Here is a 12,472-nt window from a genome sequence, read left to right on the forward strand (position 1 = left end):
CATAAGGCAAATACCAGCATGGTTTCCTTTTCTCATCCATCCTGTCTCTACTAATAGCCTACACCATCTGTAATGAGCATGTCACTGATTTAGCACTAAACATTAATCCTCTTTGCATCTTTTATTCTGTAGAGATAGTTCTCTATTTGGCAAATTTTCAGTCATGTGACATTCATAACTGAGATCATCTCATTCTTACTTAACTAAAATCTGTTTACAATTTTACAAATGATATTGATAACATATAGTAATTTTTTGGTTGCTGTTTGAGTGATGATGAGCACCTTTGAACTGATCTTAAAATTTTAAGAACAAGATCCTACAACTTATCCTTACCTCCACACTGAGCGGATGTACATATATGTCAAAATTTCTCCAGTGGATAAGTCGCGAATGCATATGAGGACTAAAACATGCAGAGCATTGGCAGTTGTCCCTCAGCCAAGTTGTAGGAAACTTGTGCTGATCTCCTTCTGGGAACTGTACTGACACCACCTCCCCCTGGACCAATGCTGTAGCTTTACTCTGCAAACAAAATTCAGGAACAGCTTCAATTTAACATGTATTACTGACAAAACTGTTTTCAAAAAATTGTGTATTGTTGTTTTTAGTTATTTTTGGGTCTGGTGCAGAAAATCCTTTCACAAATATTGAAATAGTATATGTAATGTGTATTATATATTATAAGCATTTTACAGATTTACATTTCAGAACTTAAGAATAACAGTGAGATTTTGTTGACATCAGGGTACGGCAACTTGTGATTATCTCAAACTACTTACAAGACAGAATTTCCTTCATGTCACAGTTAATGGTATAACTGAGGTACCATATAGCATAGATAAAATTATGGTGGTAATACAAAACAGTTATTTTGATTATGCAACAGAATTTGTAATTTGTGTACATAAATAATTAATGTCATGTGGTGTAATATTCTGACACAAATAAACATATATGACTGTTACCAATCGGGAGAGCAATAGTGACTGAAATGTATCACTTAGTGATCGCCTCTGGACAACATGGTGAGTACAGTCATAGACTACAATTGCCATTTTGCTCTGGTGTTTGTTGAGAGAACACGTGAAAGTGAAGAGGTATCTAGAACTTCATCTAGCTATAATTTCTGGCGCCCCTTCAATATCAGGGAGATGCAAAATTCTGCTACAGCAGTGCCTTTGCACTTCTCGTGCTACCCAAAACATTCTCCAAGATGTTTACCAGCCCTCCTGGTCACCAAGATCGTCAGACCTTCCATTTCTTGGGCTTACAGGGAACACAATGGGACAAATTTCATTTGGTTTACATTTCCAGCAACATCTTGAGACCAGTTGTGATAAACAGTGGAAAGGAAATGGGAAACTAGCTCACAACATAAGTTCTGACACCTCTTTTATCGGTGGTATACACAGGCATTGGACTGCACTGTAGCTGGAGTAGGGTTGTTGTTGTTGTTGTTGTGGTCTTCAGTCCTGAGACTGGTTTGATGCAGCTCTCCATGCTACTCTATCCTGTGCAAGCTTCTTCATCTCCCAGTATCTACTGCAGCCTACATCCTTCTGAATCTGCTTAGTGTATTCATCTCTTGGTCTCCATCTACGATTTTTACCCTCCACGCTGCCCTGCAATACTAAATTGGTGATCCCTTGATGTCTCAGAACATGTCCTACCAACCGATCCCTTCTTCTAGTCAAGTTGTGCCACAAGCTCCTCTTCTCCCCAATTCTATTCAATACCTCCTCATTAGTTACGTGATCTACCCATTTAATCTTCAGAATTCTTCTGTAGCACCACATTTCGAAAGCTTCTATTCTCTTCTTGTCTAAACTATTTATCGTCCATGTTTCACTTCCATACATGGCTACACTCCATAAAAATACTTTCAGAAACGACTTCCTGACACTTAAATCTATACTCGATGTTAACAAATTTCTCTTCTTCAGAAATGATTTCCTTGCCATTGCCAGTCTACATTTTATATCCTCTCTACTTTGACCATCATCAGTTCTTTTGCTCCCCAAATAGCAAAACTCCTTTACTACTTTAAGTGTCTCATTTCCTAACCTAGTTCCCTCAGCATCACCCGACTAAATCCGACTACATTCCATTATCCTCGTTTTGCTTTTGTTGATGTTCATCTTATATCCTCCCTTCAAGACACCATCCATTCCGTTCAACTGCTCTTCCAAGTCCTTTGCTGTCTCTGACAGAATTACAATGTCATCCACAAACCTCAGAGTTTTTATTTCTTCTCCATGGATTTTAATACCTACTCCGAACTTTTCTTTTGTTTCCTTTATTGCTTGCTCAATATACAGATTGAATAACATCGGGGACAGGCTACTACCCTGTCTCACTCCCTTCCCAACTACTGCTTCCCTTTCATACCCTTCGACTCTTATAACTGCCATCTGGTTTCTGTACAAATTGTAAATAGCCTTTCACTCCCTGTATTTTACCCCTGCCACCTTGAGAATTTGAAAGAGAGTATTCCAATCAACATTGTCAAAATCTTTCTCTAAGTCTACAAGTGCTAGAAACGTAGGTTTGCCTTTCCTTAACCTTTCTTCTAAGATAAGTCGTAGGGTCAGTATTGCCTCACTTGTTCCAACATTACTATGGTATCCAAACTGATCTTCCCCGAGGTTGGCTTCTATCAGTTTTTCCATTCGTCTGTAAAGAATTCACGTTAGTATTTTGCAGCTGTGACTTATTAAGGTAATTTTCACAACTGTCAACACCTGCTTTCTTTGGGATTGGAATTATTATATTCTTCTTGAAGTCTGAGGGTATTTCTCCTGTTTCATACATCTTGCTCACCAGATGGTAGAGTTTTGTCAGGACTGGCTCTCCCAAGGCCGCCAGTAGTTCCAATGCAATGTTGTCTACTCCGGGGGCCTTGTTTCGACTCAGGTCTTTCAGTGCTCTGTCAAACTCTTCACACAGTATCGTATCTCCCATTTCATCTTCATCTACAGCCTCTTCCATTTCCATAATATTGTCCTCAAGTACATCGCCCTTGTATAGACCCTCTATATACTCCTTCCACCTTTCTGCTTTCCCTTCTTTGCTTAGAACTGGGTTTCCATCAAAGCTCTTGATACTCATGCAAGTGGTTCTCCTTTCTCCAAAGGTCTCTTTAATTTTCCTGTAGGCAGTATCTATCTTCCCCCAAGTGAGATAAGCCTCTACATTGTTACATTTGTCCTCTAGCCATCCCTGCTTAGCCATTTTGCACTTCCTGTTGATATCATTTTTGAGACGTTTGTATTCCTTTTTGCCCGCTTCATTTACTGCATTTTTATGTTTTCTCCTTTCATCAATTAAATTCAATATTTCTTCTGTTACCCAAGGGTTTCTACTGGCCCTCGTCTTTTTACTTATTTGATCCTCTGCTGCCTTCACTATTTCATCCCTCAAAACTACCCATTCTTCATCTACTGTATTTCTTTCCCCCATTCCTGTCAGTTGTTCCCTTATGCTCTCCCTGAAACTCTGTACAACCTCTGGTTCTTTCAGTTTATCCAGGTACCACTCCTTAAAGTCCCACCTTTTTGCAGTTTGTTCAGTTTTAATCTACAGTTCATAACCAATAGATTGTGGTCAGAGTCCACATCTGCGCCTGGAAATGTCTTACAATTTAAAACCTGGTTCCCAAATCTCTGTCTTACCATTATATAATCTATCTGATACTTTTTAGTATCTCCAGGGTTTTTCCATGTATACAACCTTCTTTCATTTTTCTTGAACCAAGTGTTAGCTACGATTAAGTTATGCTCTGCGCAAAATTCTACCAGGCGGCTTCCTCTTTCATTTCTTAGCCCCAATCCATATTCACTTACTATGTTTCCTTCTCTCACTTTTCCTACTCTCGAATTCCAGTCACCGATGACTATCAAATTTTCGTCTCCCTTCACTACCTGAATAATTTCTTTTATCTCCTCGTACATTTCATCAATTTCTTCATCATCTGCAGAGCTAGTTGGCATATAAACTTGTACTACAGTAGTAGACGTGGGCTTCGTGTCTATCTTGGCCACAATAATGCATTCACTAAGCTGTTTGTAGTAGCTTACCCATTTATTCATTATTAAACCTACTCCTGCATTACCCCTATTTGATTTTGTATTTATAACCCTGTATTCACCTGACCAAAAGTCTTGTTCCTCCTGCCACCGAACTTCACTAATTCCCACTATATCTAACTTTAACCTATCCATTTCCCTTTTTAAATTTTCTAACCTACCTGCCCGATTAAGGGATCTGACATTCCACACTCCGATCCGTAGAACGCCAGTATTCTTTCTCCTGATAACGACATCCTCTTGAGTAGTGCCCACCCGGAGATCCGAATGGGGGACTATTTTACCTCTGGAATATTTTACCCAAGAGGACGCCATCATCATTTAATCATACAGTAAAGCTGCATGCCCTCAGGAAAAATTACGGTTGTAGTTTCCCCTTGCTTTCAGTCACTCACAGTACCAGAACAGCAAGGCCACTTTGGTTAGTGTTACAAGGCCAGTTCCGTCAATCATCCAGACTGTTGCCCCTGCAACTACTGAAAAGGCTGCTGCCCCTCTTCAGGAACCACACGTTTGTCTGGCCTCTCAACAGATACCCCTTCGTTGTGGTTGCGCCTATGGTACGGCTATCTGTATCACTGAGGCACGCAAGCCTCCCCACCAACGGCAGGGTCCATGGTTCAGGGGGGGAGGGGGGGATGGTGGTAGGGTAGGGTATTTACAAATAATGAAATTATCATCCAAAGTGCTGTAGGCATGTTTATGAATCTATGATTATAGTCATACACAGTGTTTAACAACCTGTTTAATAAGTTTTATTCTCCATCTAGATTGCCTATATTTGTAAAATTGATTTAACGAATATATTCAATCCATATGGATAGTAAAACCTATTGTACAACCACTGATGTGAATTTTCTCTCATAAGAGACAATACTGCTGTGTCAATTTTTGCAAAAGCTTCATTTCCAGAGTGCTAGTGCATCACAGTGTTCTTTACCCATTTTGTACCAGTCCAGTAAGTAGAAAAAGACAACTAATTTAGCCAAGCCACTAGGTTTAAAGGTCTGTACAGCTCTTCAGTTTACCTTGTTCTGGTATACAGCAACAAATTCAGTAACAAGAAAATGAAGAAGAAAGATAGAATGCTTATCATGATAAGCATACAAATGTGATTGTTACACATGAGACTGCACATTGAATGTTTCATGTACTCCTTAGTCTCTAGCATCTGACAGAAAAGATGTTTGTTCATCGCATTCTTCTATACACTAGAAAAAAGTTACGTTAATTTTTGATCAGTGCTACATTACTTGTCCCCAGACCTCTTCTCACAATGGCAGTGTCAGGGATCTTGGAAAGAATTATTGAAAATGATCACAAAACATCAACTATTCCTAAAAATAGCTATGTTTTACATGTCCACACTTGGGGTGCACTGCCTCTCCTTGTTCAGTACAGGGTGTCCCATGAGGACTGGTCAGTATTTAGGCACAAATGACAGGAATGGCCACTGGAAGCAACAAATTCTAGTAAACATGGGCTCTAAAATGTATACCCTACAAGCTACGAGCACTTCTTCATCATCGGTACTATAAAACAAATCTCTCGTACTGCAAGCTCTTTGCTTTCGATGTTTTAAGAGGTGGTAGTGTGGATCAAAGAAAGAACAAAATATTCAGTAAACATGGGCTCTACAGTACATACCTTAACAACAATGTGCACTTGTTCAGCTTCGCCTCTGTGAAATAAGTCTCTTCTAATGAAGAAGTGCTCATAGCCGTTAAGGTGTGCATTTTAGAGCCATGTTCACAGGACCTTCTTACACTGAATGATCATTTCTATCATTTGTCTGGATATCGACCAATACTCCTGGGGCACCCTGTATATGGTCTGTCATCTTCTGGTAGAAAGAGAAGCATACTTTTTACATAACTTGAAAACTTACTGTAGTAAGAGACTGATTGATTATAAATGTGGTTCGAAAGAATTATAGATATTGACTGTGAGTGGGCATTCATTTAAATATAGTTCATCATCAATTAGCTGTAGGAGTCTTTCTGTTATTTAAATCTGTTTCACTTCTGGCAATGATTTGCAAGGTTTGAAAATGGCAAGTTGTTCCATGGATCATAGTACATGTTAAACTGTAGGCCTAACAGTAAAAGGCTGCATAAGTCAGGTCAAAGGTAGGAGGGAGGCAATGTCAGGTGGAAATCCAGGGTTCATTTTGGAGGTGGGGGGGGGGAGGGGGAAAGGGGGGGTCACTATTTGTTACTTGCTTTTCCCCCATCCACAAATATAACTTGCCATCATGCTCACTTTTAGTGTACAAAAGGTGTCTACAATTTTAATAATAACAATAAAATATATTAAGAGTTTTAATATGCTGGTAATTACATTGTTTTTCATAATTTCGTAGTTTGATCGCTTTTTACATCAGTGCTAAGTAGGATCGCATTAGCATGATGTCCAGGAAATTGTAACTGAGAGAAATGCAGCATCTGAAAGGCAGTTTTCCAAAAATTTAAGATGCAGACTTCTATGTTGTGATTCTTCTTCAGAAAAACGGCACAGAGAACACACAAATGCACAGCACATCACACCTGAAGGAAGACTATTAAGCAGAACGACTAGAACACCTGTAAATGATGCAAGCTGGCTTTTTTTTTATCACAACACTTCCACCAGAAACTAATGTTTGGGCTACTAACACGGTGGACATCAGCTTCAAGTCTGTGACGTCATGACAATTTCCCTAATATACCTCCACGGTCTTTCTCCTCTGTGTTCCATTACTCAACTTCTTGTGGTTTTCTGGTTCTAGCTGCAGACTCACAAATCATGTCAGATTTTTTGACATCAGGTAGGGTCAGGCTGTGAATGGATGCTTTTACCTGGGCTGGACTGTTAACAGTCAAGCTAGATGCCATTCATGAGCACTTAAAAGTATCCTGTGTTAAACGGAAGTTATCTTGCAACTTCTGGAATTTCTTGTCATTTTCGAGACACTTTAGTTTTCCTGCTACTTTATTCATTTTCATGTCTGTAAGTGTCTAGTGTGTTCTTCCAGAAGAGAAAAGATTTTTAAGAAATACAATCCGAAGTGAAATTCGCCAGAACAGTGAAAAGTTGCAGGACAGAAGATAAAAATTAGAGAGTTTCTTGACAAAAAATTATTTTTTACATAAAGTCTGTTAGTCGTAAATTCGGAGTAATTAATATTTTGTCTCTTTTGGACACCAGGTGCCAGATATGAAAACAAATATTTTATCTCCGATCTTAGGCAATTTGCTCTGTGAACATAAATTTCTAAAGGATTAGTAGTTATTGTTGAATGACTAAAGGGAGAATTAGTACCTTGTTCTTTAATTATTTTTTAGCACTGCAGATATTAAATTCCAATATGCTCTCAGTACATTCAAATATCATTGTGGCTACTACATTATATGCAGCAGTAATGTTATTTCATTAAACTGTGCTTTCATAAAATGGCGGCTGAATGCGCAGATCGGAGCTTTCTGAAAGACCTTCTAGCTTATTTGATTAATGAACCAGACCTAATCTCTGATATTGTCTGCGACCCCGCAGAGAGGAAGACAATTGAAAGTCCAAAGAGTAAAAAAAAAAGCAATCCGTTGTCTCGTTAGAAGTCGCAGTGGACAACGTACTTTACATATGTCGTATGGAAAACGTATTTTATCGGTGAAGGCGTTAAAATGAAAATGAAATGTTACAGGATCCTTACAGAAAAGCTAAACTAGGAGTGCAATTAGAGGCAGGAGAACCGCACAAAACAAAATCGTATGGAAGCAATGCACTCAACAAATGTCAGACACATGCAGTCTCATGCAAGTGCTTCACTAAAGCACTTCAGTGATAAGATTTAAGGCGGGCGGGGTTCACATGACTGTTCAGCCTAAACTTGGAGAGGAGGAGGCCTATTTGCTAGAGAGTGGGTTTAGAACAGACAAAAAACTCGTTTCAGTTCCAAAGTCGTGCTCTGAGCAGCCTCTGGAGCTGTACCACCACGAATTCAGCTTTTGGAACATAAACTCTTTATCACTGTGAATCTAACGCATCACTTCTCGAATAACCTTAAAGGAGAGTTGCAGGATGAATGTGCTAACTACAGCCTTATCTTCCTGATGTCAATCCGGTGTTGAATTATGGAAAATATTCTATCCTCGTATTATGGAGAAATAACATTTTCTCTGTAGGAGTTAACATGTAAAGATTTAGCAATCACCAGTCATGTGAAACTCAGCTATCTCTGCTCATGTCGAGAGGGGTATAAACAGCAGAGCCTCAGTTAATGCCACATTTCATTATTTCTGGAGAGCCTTGGATACGGTTCTGCACCACTGCCTAGTAAACTAATATGTGCTTACTGATTATTGGAAAACATGGATTAGACTGAAGTTGGAGGCTTCCTAGCAGAGAGAACCCAATAGCTTACATCGTTTCTGACACGCAGAACCCAAATTTTTATGTAATACTACCTAGATACCCAGTGTTGCCTGAGTATGTATTTATTTCTATCTTCTATTATTCCACCTCCTCCTTCCCCCTCCCCTAGCCCATCCCCATGTCCCCCACTCTCTCTCCACTTCCTCTGCCGCCCACTGGCTGTCCATCTCCTTCTGTCCATCTCTCTGTCCATCTCCTCCTTACCCCTCTCTCTGTCCACCTCCTCCCCTTTCTTTGTCCTATTCCTCCTCCCCTTCTGTTCATCTCGTGTTCTCAATGGTAATTAGTAGTAAAGAAGTAACAAAATAAAACTTCATGCAAGATGCAGCAGTTTTTCACAAATCTTAGTGTTTATGACGTTATATCTCCTTAACTACTTGTAGTAAAACGGTAAATTTTTCTAGGTGCATTCAGAGGTATATGTGGATGCTGTATGCGAAATGTGCTGCGAATAGAGTTATTAGCAAAGAAGTAATAAATTAAAACGTCGTGAATGATGGGGCAGTTTTCGCGCATCTCAGCATTTGACGTCATATCTCCTAAACTGTGTGCCGTACAATGATATATTTTTGTAGGGACATTAAGCGGCAAATGTGGCTACTGTCTGCGAAAAGTGTTGCGAATGGAGTAACTAGCAAGGCAGTAATAAATTTAAACGTCTTGCACAATGCGGTAGTTTTTAACGCATTCAATGTTTATGCCGTATCTCCTGAACGAAGTGTCGTACAGTGATATAATTTTTCCGGTACATTCAGTGGTATATGTGAATACTGTCTGCTAAATGTGTTACAAATATAGTTAGTAGTAAAGAAGTAATAAATTTAAACGTCATGCTTCATACTGCAGTTTTACTGCATGAACAGCGAAAATGTAGTAAACAAGAAACTTTTTTCCTTTCATTATTTTTGGGGGTCGTCAGCGAGAAAAAGTTTCGTAAAGGTATGAAAGTTTGTTGCAGATCTCTAAGTGCCCTCATTCTCAACTACTGGATGAAAAGTGTGTTCTCGTGTTGTGGAATGAACTGTTTTTTCACCCCTGCCCCTTTGATAGGTGGATGGTTCTTACCCCCGCAATGATTCTTTCCAGACAGAAGATAATATGTGCACCAAGTCTGATTGAAACCGGTCCACCGTGCATCCATTTTTATAATGTGGATTAACACGCAAAATATGTACATAGGTACTTACGTAATGAAAACGGTAAAATATGTAAGAAAATATCTAATGTTACGAAAATATTTTTCCGAGTTGAAGAATGGTTTTGCCTGGTTATTCCTGCTTTCTATTCTCTTTCTGCTTCTCTATTAGAAGTTACTTGCTCCATAAGTAAGTAAATTTTTGTAAACTCTCTGTTGGTATCCACCCATTGTAGATATTTACCCTTCTATACCAGTTTTGTTCAAAACTAAAGTACGGGATTGCTTTGCGTTTTCTTTTTTCTTTTCAGTACTGTCCATAAATTGACTAGCATGTCTTTTAACTACTCCTCACTTTCTACCAAAACTATTGGACCATTTGCGAGTGTAAACATGTTTATTCCTCTTCTTGGCTATCCGCTTCTACGAGTACTTCCTTGTAATGTCTAATGCTTTCTGGGTCTAATAACTGAGTTACTGGCCATAATGTTCGTCCGAGGCTTACAGTCCTCCTTGTTTGACTTATTACCCATGCTTTCCAAGCCCCATTACAGCCACTTTTTCGTACAAATGCCAAATAACTCTGCTATCTTTGTATTTTAGTACAGTTCTTATATGTATCACGTAAATGTATTCTCATGCCACACTTTTGCAGGTCGACAATAGCAGCTTTATCCTTATGCATTCCTCTTCTTCCTTCTGTATGTATAGGCGTTTGCCTGTTTCACCGTCGTGACTGAAATTATCGGTCTTTCTACCTTTTCTTTGATTTTCCTAAAGATCATTTGCCCACTAGGTAATAATTCATTATTAATTCTGGTATTCTGTCGTCTTCCACTGTTGTGGTGCGGTCCTTCTAATTGTTCCTGTATTCTTTAATCTGCTCGTTTAACCTTTTCACTCCCATTTCTTCTCTGATGTCAGAAGTCTTCCTCGTGTCGGGTACGATGCACACAGCTACTCTCCTTAGGAATCACATCTCCGAGTAGAATAAATTCCTTTCGTTGAGTCATAAATGTAATAAATTAACTTATTGCCTGAGCATGTCATCAGTGTAAATATTAAAAAGAATCGGAGACAAACTGCTTCAAATTTGTCCTGGTCTTAAATTTTCCATTTCCTGCAATGGCGATTTAGTACTGATTCTCCTGTTCCTCTGTCTCTTCAAAAACCGAACTAGTGTCTGCTGAGGATTACGCTTGACGTATGAGTAGAGTTGTAAAACTCCTGTAGGCTATCGTAGACTGTCGAAGTAAGCGTGGACTACGGTACTTTTCCTACTAGCTTTCGTCAGTTAAGATGGTACCCGCGTAGCCTGTACGTTAGGTGTGTTGCATACCTATGGGCGTTACCTCATAACGACGACTTTCTTTGCGTATGCGATCAGTGCCTTACTAGATTCCCCTAAAAACCAGAAGCAGTGAACCGTCTAGAAAATGAGTGAGGATATATAAAGGACTGGGTAACCTACGGAACACTTCTGTTCTACATTGTTATCCTCCTGTCTGTTACTTAAAAGTAAACAGTATTTATAGCAAAATTGAAACTGTCAATGTTTAATTCATGTCTTATTCGAAAATCGTTGATTTGTAAAGTGAAACGGATGTAGTCGTAAAAATCAAGAAAAGAATACATATTTATCATATAGCGCTAGAAAATACAATTTCCTCACCAAAAAGATATAATAAAAAACCTCAAAACACTAATATATCTAACATCGCATCAATACTTCATCAAACTTCGATGAAACATATTTCTGTTATTCGTAAACAACTTTCGCATTTGTAAATAATAACATAAAATTCTTGCCTTTTATCATCATGAAGAACGCTCTGCTGAATACAAAATAACAACAATAATTGCATGTAAACTGACTTGCATCAAAAGTAATTGCTTTCGTTACCCAAAAGGGCACAATTTACGTGAGCAACCAATTTTTATTAGCTATAAAATACAATTTATATTCAGTAAGGAAATAAAATACACAACGCACTAACACTAAATGAAGTGCGGTCCTAAAAAAGTGCAAAACAAACAACGAAACAACAAAAATAGAAAGAGAAATCGTAGACTTCCAATTTCTCTCACACACATTCGTTTATGTTTCTTTCCCTACCAATACTGCAGACAATGCTACCGTTTAGTATGTCATTTACACCGATCAGTCAGAACATTATGACCAACGACCCACTATCGATATAAACCCGTCCAGGTGATAGCAGCGTCACCTGGCGAGGAACGCCTACTAGTCAGACACACGTACGGTGCGTGTAGTATCAGTGAGTGTGCTGTCCGTGTGTAGAATGGGGAAGGCGCGCGATCCATCTGAGTTTGACCGAGTGCAGATTGAGATGGGCCGGAAGCTTGGAACAAGAATTTCGGAAACTGCACGACTTGTCGGGTGTTAGAGGAGAGCTGTTGCAAGTGTCTTCAACACGTGACAAAACCAAGGTGGAACTACGTCCACACGTCGTGGACTTCATCGGCCACCCCTCATTACAAATGTCGGACGTCATGGGCTGGGCTGACTGGTAAAACACGACAGACAGCGAAATGTTGCAAAACTTACATCAGACTTTAATGCTGGGCACAGTACAAATGTGTCTCAGCACACAGTGCGCCGAACGCTCGTAACGATGGGCCTCCGTAGTCTACGACCCATGCATGTGTCAGTGTTAACACCACGACATCGGCAACTGCGACTGAAATATGCACGTGATTATCGACACTGCACGTTGGCGGAGTGGGAGAGCATTACATGGGGGTGAAGAATCCCTGTCCCTTCTTCATCGTGCCGACGGGGCTGCGCGAATCCGTCGTTTGCCAGGGGAACACCTCC

At 39.5% G+C, this 12,472-nt stretch overlaps 1 protein-coding gene across 2 annotated transcripts in view; it reads right to left on the reverse strand.

Annotated features, from left to right (window-relative positions):
• Positions 1 to 12,472, reverse strand: part of LOC126239112 (gamma-butyrobetaine dioxygenase-like) — a 213,588-nt gene that overhangs the window by 70,589 nt on the left and 130,527 nt on the right. For both annotated transcript variants that reach the window (XM_049947837.1, XM_049947836.1), the window contains exon 3: positions 337 to 525. In XM_049947837.1, the coding sequence (XP_049803794.1) occupies positions 337 to 525 (189 nt within the window). The remainder of the gene's footprint in view (positions 1 to 336; positions 526 to 12,472) is intronic.

The sequence above is a fragment of the Schistocerca nitens genome, chromosome 1, assembly GCF_023898315.1.
Source record: "Schistocerca nitens isolate TAMUIC-IGC-003100 chromosome 1, iqSchNite1.1, whole genome shotgun sequence".
NCBI classification, from domain to species: Eukaryota; Metazoa; Arthropoda; class Insecta; order Orthoptera; family Acrididae; genus Schistocerca; species Schistocerca nitens.